Here is a 10490-nt window from a genome sequence, read left to right as displayed (position 1 = left end):
GACATGAGACAAAGTATATGTGAACTGCTGTATGAAAAGTGAATTTACTCTGTAAATCTTCACCCAAATCCTAATAAAAACAAAAGAAAAAAAAATGTACTGCTTATTGCTGGTGATAGGAATGAAAAAGTTGGAAACAAAGGCAAAACATCAGTCGTTGGAAAATATGGCCTTGGTGATAGAAATAATGCTGGTAATCACGTGATAGAATTTTGCAAGAACAACATCTTATTCATTGCAAGTATCTTTTGTCAACAACATAAAAGGCGCTATACAGGTGGACTTCACCAGATGGATCACACAGAAATCAAATCGAGTACATCTGTAGAAGGTCATTTAAAGGACAGGAAAGGAAGAAAAGACCAAAATGGACATCACAAGAGACTCTGAAACTTGCTCTTGAATAGAAAGTAGCTAAATTGAAAGGAAGAGATGTTGAAATAAAAGCTTAACAGAATAAACAGAATATTTCAAAGGGTGGCTCAAGAAGACAAAGTGAAGTATTATAATGAAATGTGCAAAGATCTGTAATTAGAAAACCAGTGGTGAAAAATATGCTTGGCATTTCTCAAGCTGAAAGAACTGAAGAAAAATTTCAAGCTTCAAGTTATAATATTGAAGGAGTCTATGGGCAAAATATTGAACAATGCAGGAAGTATTGAAGATGGTATAGAGTCACTATACCAAAAAGAATTGGTCACTGTACAGTCATTTAATGGGGTAGCATATGATCAATAACCAATTGTATTGAAGGAAGAAGTCCAAGCTGCACTGAACAAACTGGCAAAAAACAATGCTTCAGGAATTGATGGAATACCCATTGAGATGTTTCAACAAATGGAAGCAGCTCTGGAAGCACTTTCTTATCTATTCAAGGAAATTTGGAAGACAGCTACCTGGCCAACTGACTGGAAGAGATCCATATTTGTGCTTAATCCAAAGAAAAGTGATCCAAAAGAAGGTGGAAAATATGGAACAGTATCATTGATAGCACACACAGTAAAATTTTGGTGAAGATAATTAAAAAATGCTTGCAGCAGTATATTGACAGGAAACTTCTAGAAATGCAAACTAGATTCAGAAGAGGAGGAGGAGGAACAAAATATATCACTGCTGATCAGAAAGATCTTAGCTAAAAGAGCACCAGAAAGATGTCTATTTATGTTTTATTGTTTATTGTAAAGGCAACTATGTGGATCAAAACAAATTGTGGATAACATAATGAGGAATGAGAATTCCTGAACACTTAATTTTGCTCATGAAGAACCCATACATAGTCCAAGAGGCTGTTGTTCAAATAATACAAGGGAGTAGTGCATGATTTAAAATCAGGAATAGCATGTGTCAAGGTTATATTCTTTCATCACATTTATTCAAACTGTATGCTAAGCAAATAATCCCAGAAACTGGACTATACAAAGAAGAATGTGGAATCAGGATTGGACAAAGACTCATTAAGAACCTGTGATATGCAGATGACACAAGTTTCCTTGATGAAAGTGAAGAGGACTTGAAGCACTTACTTGTGAAGATCAAAGACTACAGTCTTCAACATGAATTACACCTCAACATAAAGAAAACAAAAATCCTCACAACTGGATCAATAAGTAACAAAAATCAAGAAAATATTGAAGTTGTCAATGATTTAATTTTACTTGGATCCACAATCAGCCCCATGGAAGCAGCAGTCATGAAATCAGAGGTCATATTGCACTGTGAAAATCTGCTGTGAAAGAACTCTTTAAAGTGATGAAGAGCAAAGATGTCACTTCAAAGACCAAGGTGTGCCTAACCCAAGCCATGGTATTTTAAATCACCTCATATGCAGGTGAAAGCTGGACAGTGAGTCAGAAAGATCAAAGAATTGATGCCTTTGAATTGTGGTGTTGGCTAAGAATATTGAAAATACCATGGGCTGCCAGAAGAATGAACAAATATATCCTGGGAAGAAGTGCAGCCAGAACACCTTAGTGAGAATGGTCAGATTTCATCTCACCTTCTTTGGTCATGTGGTCAGAAGGGATCATTCCCTGGAGATGCATAACATGCTTGGTAAAGTGAAGAGCCAGAGAAAAAGAGGAAGGCCCTCAATGAGATGCACTGACACAATGCTCAAGCAGAGCAACGATTGTGAGGACGGCACCAAACCAAAACCCAAACTCACTGCCGTTGAGTTGATTCCAACTCAAAGAGACCCCGTTTGGGTTTCCAAGGTGGTAAATCTTCACAGAAGGAGATTGCCCAGGTTCCCTACCACGGGTGGCTGGGGGTTTTCAATCACCAACCTTCTGATTAGCAGTCAAATGCCTTAGGCACTAGGCCATCAGAGCTCCTAAGACCTCTGGGCTCTGAGGGTGACTGAGAATGAACATCAGGGCTGGAGGCGTATTCAGCTGGGACAACTCTAAGGATGCTTGATAAAAAGATGGTTTGCACATGACTGTAGATGGTTGCAACTCAATTTACTATGGTTTGTTGTAGGCTTTACAGTACTATTTTTCCTGCTTCCTCACAATTCCTCTTTTTGGTATATTTTGTATGGCTGTCTTGCCAGTTGTGGCCTCCTATACAGATATTACTCTCAAGCATTGTAATTGTTAGTTCACTTTTCTGGTTCATTTACTAGGAGAAGGTCTTCCAGAGTTGAGCCTGTGTCTTTCATTTTTTGTGTCCTTAGCACAGAATAGCTTGTTACAAAATAAGTGAAGGTTTATTGAATGAATATTAGTGAGTACATGAACCCCAAACAATCTTTGCTTTTTAGGTAGAAAAATTCCGTTACCAAGTTGAAAGCTGTTTCTAAGGAGAAGTAATTAAAATTTCTACCTGTATTGCTTCATTTGTTGCTGGTAAGAGTGGAAATTAGAGTCTCAATGGAGACCTATTTTTCAATATCTATCAAAATTAAATGCTCATACTTTCTGACATGGCAATTTTATTCCTAGCAATGTCTCCTTTAGGTATACCCATGTGCACAGATATTTATGTCTAAATATATATTTTGCCTCATTGTTTGTGACAGTATAACACAACAAAGCTAAAAACATTGGAATGTTTACGAATCAAGGAATTGGTTAAGTAAGTAGCAACAGAATATAACTTGTTCCACACAACAAAATATTATGACATCATAAAACAGTCAAATATCTGTCCATCTAATTATATGTTGAGAAATATATTAACTATTATTAAATGACATATATAAGGCCCAGAGTGATATATATACTATATGATACAACAGCTGTAGAAAAACAGCATATTCAAACACATATGCATTTATTACATATACATAAATTCATAGATTGTTTCTGTGGGGATGCATAAGAATTTCATAAACTCCCCACAAAAGGAGCAATAGAAGGAGATATTGATTTTTCATTTTATAATTTTCTTTGTGGTTTGAATTTTTACAATGGTATTCAATCACTTTATAATAAAAATATGAAAAAAAGAGTTAAAAAATTTCTACCTGTATGGGAAAACATGGGTTTTGGTTTTCACATGTCAGCTGGCAATCAATTCCTCCCCAAAATGCAGCTTTACTGGTACTTTGAGGTGTGAATGCAATGTCATGATCAATATATTGTCCCCACACCATAAGAAGATCAGAATATTGGTCATCTTCTGTAACAGCCTCATTTGAAACTTGAATAACTTGTCTTGTCACTTCCCGAACCTGGGTAAGAGAAAATCAGTTTATCACGATATTGGAAAGCCATATTTTCAGCAGAAAAATAACAATTTGGGATAATAAATTTCGTGGTGGTATTCTTGTTCACAGAAATCTTGACAAACTCATAGAAGATCCATTCCTTGTGATTACAGTGGAAAGAGAGTGAGCCTTGAAGATAGACACACCTGGGTTTGAATCACTGTCATGCCATTTCACTGTAATTTTAGAATTTAACTTCTGTAAGCCTTAATTTGCTCTTCTGTAAATGTATGTGAAAAGGCTGATTTTTCAAGTGTAGGATAAAATAAAGTAGTTTAATAGTAATATGATAGATTATGATAGAGTGCATGCCTTAGAGCCATAAGGCTTGAGCAAAGGGGGATTGTCTCTTGGCCTTGAAACCTAATGGAGTTTGCACAGATTGATTTTGAAATTGATAGGGACCACTAACTTCTTTTTCCCTTCCACTTTTTTTTTCCCATTTTTCAATTTTTAACCTTTTTTGGTATAGGATGTTGATAGCTTTAACCTATTATCCTACATCTGCCCAACCATTGTGTTTTGGATACAGATAGCTTGCTTCTACTCTTAGGGAATTTTGAGTTGATGAGATTTACATGAAATTTTGGACTTCAAGTTAATGATGTAATGGATTGATACTGTTGGAGACCTTGAGATGGGGTGAATGCAGTTTGGATGTGGGACATATGTAAATTTTTGAGGACTAGATAGTGGATTGTGGTCAGTGGAATAATTCCCCGACTCCACTTAATATGTCTACCCTTGAATCCTTGGAACCTAGAAATATACTACCCCACATAGAAAAAAGGACTTTACATATGTGATTAAGTTAAGGATGCTGGGGTGGGGAAATCACCCTGGACTATCCAGGGTTCCACCTGGGTCTTTAATATCTGAAAAACTTTCCTGGCTGTGGTTAGAGTGAGATGTGACTGTAGAAGAAAGACAAAGAAAGATGAAAGGTTACTGGCTTTAAGGATGGGAGAGGCCAGGAGCCAAGGAGTGTGGCAAGTGGAAAAGGCAAGGACATAGAGTTTCCTCCCTGAGAGCTCACAGAAGGCAATACAGATTTGCTGATCCCTTAAATTTATGCTAGAGAGACCCAGATCAAACTTCTGACCTACAGAACTGTAATTTAATATATTTGTGTTGTTTTAAGCCCCTAAGTGTGTGATAATTTGTTACAGTGGCAATAGGAAACTAATACAGTCTACCTTCAAAGATTTCTTAAATTCTGATTTTTCTAAATAATTATATAATTCTGAACAGATATGGGTTCATTAATCTTAATCTCATAATACTAAGAGTTAAAAACACCTCAGCCAACTGACCCAGTGTCTAGCACAAAACAGGTAAGATATTATTACCCCATTATATAGATAACCCAAATGAGGCTAAGGAGGTTAAGTGATTTGCAGAAAGTTAAATGTGGAACAAGAAACATATGTACTTGGTCCTTTGCTTCTGAGAGCAATGAACTTTCTCAGTGTCTCACATCATTCAACCCTCTCCACTTGTTCTTTCTAGCTTCTGAGAACACTCTATCCTCTCTCTAAATATTGTTATTAGTTACTATTGAGTCTAACAGCAAAAAACATTTCTAAGAGTACGATTACTAACAGAATAAAATTACGTGTTACTTGCTTCTTTGCCATCTTCATGATCATTGGCATTCTTACTAAATAGTCATCTAGAAAAATTAAATTAAAATTTTATATGCAAGAGAATTTTGTGATAGTGTATCATTTCACAGTTGATCTGAACAGATCTTAATTTCTAATACTGACCTTCTTTTGGGCTAAACAGAACGTCAACTATTATAATTCTTTTAAAAAAATCTGTTATTGAAAATATTCTAAGGAAAAACATGGAACTGCATAATATGCCATAACTAGTTTATTTATTGAAATATGTAAGTCAATTGGAGGCAAAATGTTTAACCAAATTGACCCGGTTATGTATGAATCTGTTTAGTAAACAAATTCTTCTCTGGAAATAAAGGCATAATCATCATCTTTTCATAAATGAGTGAATTAATTAACTGATCAATACCTTTGAATGTACCTAGTGCTCTACCTAATGAATAAAGAATTAAAAAACTAAATAAATAAAACACTGAAGTAATTGAAGAGAGCAGAGAAATTAGAGTTTGATGAATCTTAATTTAAATGTACACTGTTACACTCATTAGTTGAGTGACTTTAATTTTCAGGAGCTTCAGTTGCTAAGCTGTAATTAGAGAGAGTGGTTACCTACCTTGTAGCAATGTTGTGAGGATCAAAGGAAATTATATAAAGCATTTGGTCCAGTGTTTGGCACATTGAGCAAAATCTTAGTAAAATGTTACTTTCTTCAAGAATTATGGGAGGTTTGTTAGCATTATGGAAAAGTAATTTCAATGTAACTTAAGTAGCATCCTCATGTACAAACCAGAGGCAGTGGGAACCCATTGTATAAGAAGTTATGATTCCAGCCTTTGGGCTGACTGATTCCATCTTCATAGACTGGAGGAAGCCATCTTGCTAAGGCTGTGTTGGCAGCTCCCCACCTAGGATGATCTCTGTGAGAAACAAACGTGTGCAAAGTTTGAGATGAGGAAGAAGAAAAGAAGGAGCAAGTCCTAAACTTAACACAGGGTTGCACATTATTCTCAAGGAAAATAAATGAGCATGGCTTCTCTGATGCCTTTGCTTTAAAAAAAAAAAAAAAAAGTCTTCAGCTGGAGTACACATGCCTGGTGGTGGTGAAAGACTTTCTTAGGAGCATATGGTGTGGATATTTTCAAGGGATTAATTTCCAGAGTCTCAGATTCCACATACACTCTTTCCTAAGCTTGATAATTTACTTTCCCAATTGAATTCTCCTGACCACTTTCCTTGTCCAATAGCCATTCTTCTACTTCACTCTTTTTTTTTTGAAAGGCATATCTCTCACCCTAATAGAATGTACAGTGGTGCACTGTCATGGAGGATAACAATTTCTGGGGCTACAAAGAGATTATTTGAAATATTGTGGAATCTAAGCATCTTTTAATCAAGGCATCATAAATCCACCTTAGGGCTTCATATCTTTCCCCATCATATATATTTTATGTTAAGAATAAAGTGTCTGTTAGAAACAGGGTATTTGGGAGCTTGCTGAAATATTTTAAATTCAGAAGTGAGATGGCTGTCAAGGGAACATTTATTAATATGTTTATTTGGATTTAAAATGAATTCAGACTTTTTCCAAGAGAAAGTAAATCATATTTGATTGATTGATTTGAGAATGAGGATGGACCCTGCCAATTATATTAAATGGCAGTGTTTCCTATAAATAGAATAATTTGAAGTTGCATTCTATCTGTCAAAATAAATTTAACAAAAATATATTTAAAATGCTTGGTATAGAAAATATGTATTTAGTAATATTTTTCTTCTACCAACTATTTCTTATTATAAGGTGCCTCTAAGTAAATGAGGGAAAGGTATAAGTGATAGTCATTTGATGGGTCTTGGTAGGACTTTGGAAGCTCTGGTAGCATAGTGCCTAAGGCACTTGACTGCTAACCAGAAGGCTGGTGGTTCAAACCCACCAGCCACACCTCGAAAGGAAGATGGGGCAATCTACTTCCGTAGTGATACTGCCTTGGAAACCCAAGCAGGGGTCGCTATGAGTTGGATCTGACTCGATGGCATATAACAACAACAACAACGGAAAGGTGTGATATTATTCTTATATCTCACACCCTTTTGGTGAATGGAGGTGTGGCCATCCTTCACTCCCACCTACCTTGTGGGCTGGCAGGAATTCCATCCTAGTTTGTGTTCTATGATAGAGCCTGAGTGTCCTGCCCTGCTCTGTCCAGATTTTTTTTTTTTGTCTGTTTAAATCTATTTTATTTTTTTTTCATTTTTTTTTTAATTCTTTCTTATTCCCTTCCCACATTCTATTTTTCAGCTTTTTATTTCTTCCCTATTCCTGGTGTCTATTTTTTTCTTTCTCATGGCTCTTCTGATTTATTATTTTTCTTTCTGCATTTTTCTCATTTTATTCTTCATTATTCTCTTACTCTACCTCTTTTCTCTTATTGTCTCCTAACCAGATATTGCATTCCCCCTGCCCCCCGCCTTTTCTATTCATACCTTTTTTGGCTTTTTAAAGTATTTCTTTAAATATTTTCTCTCATTTATTGTCTTTCCTCTTTTTTTTCCCCTACTCTTTTTGGTGATTGTTCCTGTGTGTTTATGCAGGGTATTTTTAATCTGCTTGCTTTTGATTTTTTGCTGGTTTTCCATAGTTGTTTTTGTCTAACTGAGTGGGAGACAGCAACTGTATCCATATGATGCAAACACACTTGCATCTCCAGCAGCTCCATTTACTGAGAACCACCAGTTCCTTCTACACCAGCTGGCCAATGATAAATGACCACCAAGAAGAGCCAGATTCACCCTGCTTTTCACAAACAGGTAACAGAGATCTGTGCAGCCACTCTTACTCTCTATCACAATCACCAGAACACAGGTGGTGATTGCATAAGTGCTGCCAATAGTGAACAGAGGAACTCAGTACACTGCTTACTGAGATATATTAAAAAAAAATACGAGAAACTTGAGTGAAACACTCTAGCATACAATCACCAATTAAATATAAATACAACAAAGTCACAATGTCTTGGAGAAAATAGACCATCACAGTCCATACAAAGAAGAAAGATGAAGTGGTAGAAAAAGGGAGCAGGATACAGATCCAGAACACATCCCTGATGACAAAGTAGCATTGGATCTCCCTGATAAGGAATTCAAAAGAATTATACTTATTGTTGTTGTTATGTGTTGTCAAGTCATATCTGACTCATAGAGACCCCTACTTGGGTTTCCAAGGCAGTATCATTATGGAAGTAGAATGTGCAACCTTCCTTCCGAGGAGTGGCTGGTGGGTTTGAACCACTACCCTTCTGGTTAGCAGTTAAGTGCTTTACCACTACACTACCAAAGCTCCTAGAATTATGCTGAGGTACCTTCAGCGGATTGAAAGACAGATCAAGGAAAACTAACAAAATTAAGGAAAACACAGACAAAACCCTAGAACATTTTCAGAAGAAAATACAAGAACAAAATGACAAAAAAAAAAAAAAAAAAAGAAAAATTAGAAATGATGCAAAACCTACAGATGGAAATCCAGAAGATCAATATTAAGTTTTCAGAAATAGATAACACATTGAAAAGGCAGAGGAGTAGACTCGAATCAATGGAAGGCACAATTAATAAGATTGAAGACAAAAATTTGAATACTTCTTTGGAAAGGAATCAATCAGAATAAAAAGATCAAAACAAAATGAAGAAAGCCTAAAATTCATGTGTGATACCATCAAAAGGAATATCTTGCATGTCACTGGAATACCAGAACAGGAAGAGAAAAACAAAACCACTGAGAAAATTGTCCCAGATTTGTTGGAAGAGAACTTCTCTGACATGATGAAAGATGAGAATATATCCATTCAGGAAGTCTAATAAACACCAAAAAGATAGACCCTAAAAGAAAATCACCAAGACATATCATCATCAAACTCAGAACAGAAAGAAAGAAAGAATCCTGAAAGCAGCATAGGAAAAACAAAAAGTTACCTACAAAGGGCAACCAATAAGACTAAGCTCTGATTTTGCAGCAGAAACCATGCAGGCAAGAAGGCAATTGGATGGTATATATAAAACTCCGAAAGAGAAAAATATTCAGCCAAGAATTATGTATCCAGAAAAATTGTTCCTCAAATATGATCATGAAATTAGGAGATTTCCAGATAAGCAGAAATTAAGAGAATTTGTTAAAACCAGACCAACCTTACAAGAGATGCTAATAATATCAAACAATTGGACAGAGAACCAATACCAACAATACGAAATAACTGACCATTAATACACAAGATAACATAACGCAGAAACCAACACAGCTATGGAAGTACCTAAAGTAAAGTAAGCTTACAAGATTATAAACAGGGAACCAGAGACATCAATTGGCAAATGAGAAATACTACCTTCAAAAAGAGGGAAATAATAGTGTAGTTACATAACTTCTAAAAGGTGAGGAAGTCAAGAGAGTTACAAGATAGAATGGACTGTTCTAAACTTGGGGAAAAAGTTATAAATCAAAAGTAACCTCAAAGAAAATGATAAACCTTCATATCACAATAAAACAGAGGACAAGCACAAATATTTAACAAATACTAAAACAACAGCAACTAAGAAAATGATGACATGATTAATAAATATAATGAGCTCAGAACAGAAAATTATATGGAACAAAGAAACCAGGAACATCACAAAAAAACACATAACAAAATGACAGCAACCAATTCATACTTGTCGATAATTACACTGAATGTTGATAGATTAAATGCACCACTCAAGAGACAGAGAATTGCAGACTGGATAAGAAAATATAACCCATCAATATGCTGTCTACAAGAGACACACCTTAGAGACAAAGACAAAAATAGACGAAAAACCAAAGGTTGGAAAAAGTTATATCAAGCAAATGGAAACCATAAAAGACCAGGAGTGGCAACATTAATTTCTGATCAAATTGACTTTAAAACAAAAACAACCATAAGGAAGGACATTTGATGATGATTAAAGGATCAATTGAACAAGAAGATATTGTTGTTGTTGTTGTTAAGTGCCATCGAGTCATTTCCGAGTCATAGCGACCCCATGCACAGCAGAACGAAACACTGCCCAATCCCGCACTAGCCCCACAATCCCTGCTATACTTGATCCCATCATCGCAGCCACTGTATCAATCCATCTCATTGAAGGCC

The 10490-nt window shown here is 35.7% G+C and overlaps 1 protein-coding gene across 1 annotated transcript in view; it reads right to left on the bottom strand.

Moving 5' to 3' along the window:
• TPO (thyroid peroxidase) overlaps positions 1 to 10490 on the bottom strand; it is a 216482-nt gene that overhangs the window by 128471 nt on the left and 77521 nt on the right. Inside the window, exons 5-6 of the mRNA XM_007948120.1 lie at positions 6125 to 6254; positions 3470 to 3676 (exon numbers count right to left, since the gene is read on the bottom strand). Coding sequence (XP_007946311.1) covers positions 3470 to 3676; positions 6125 to 6254 — 337 coding nt within the window. The remainder of the gene's footprint in view (positions 1 to 3469; positions 3677 to 6124; positions 6255 to 10490) is intronic.

The sequence above is a fragment of the Orycteropus afer genome, unplaced genomic scaffold (genome assembly GCF_000298275.1).
Source record: "Orycteropus afer afer isolate SDZICR_OR568_19922 unplaced genomic scaffold, OryAfe1.0 scaffold00204, whole genome shotgun sequence".
NCBI classification, from domain to species: Eukaryota; Metazoa; Chordata; class Mammalia; order Tubulidentata; family Orycteropodidae; genus Orycteropus; species Orycteropus afer.
This window is presented reverse-complemented; position numbering and strand designations above follow the sequence as displayed.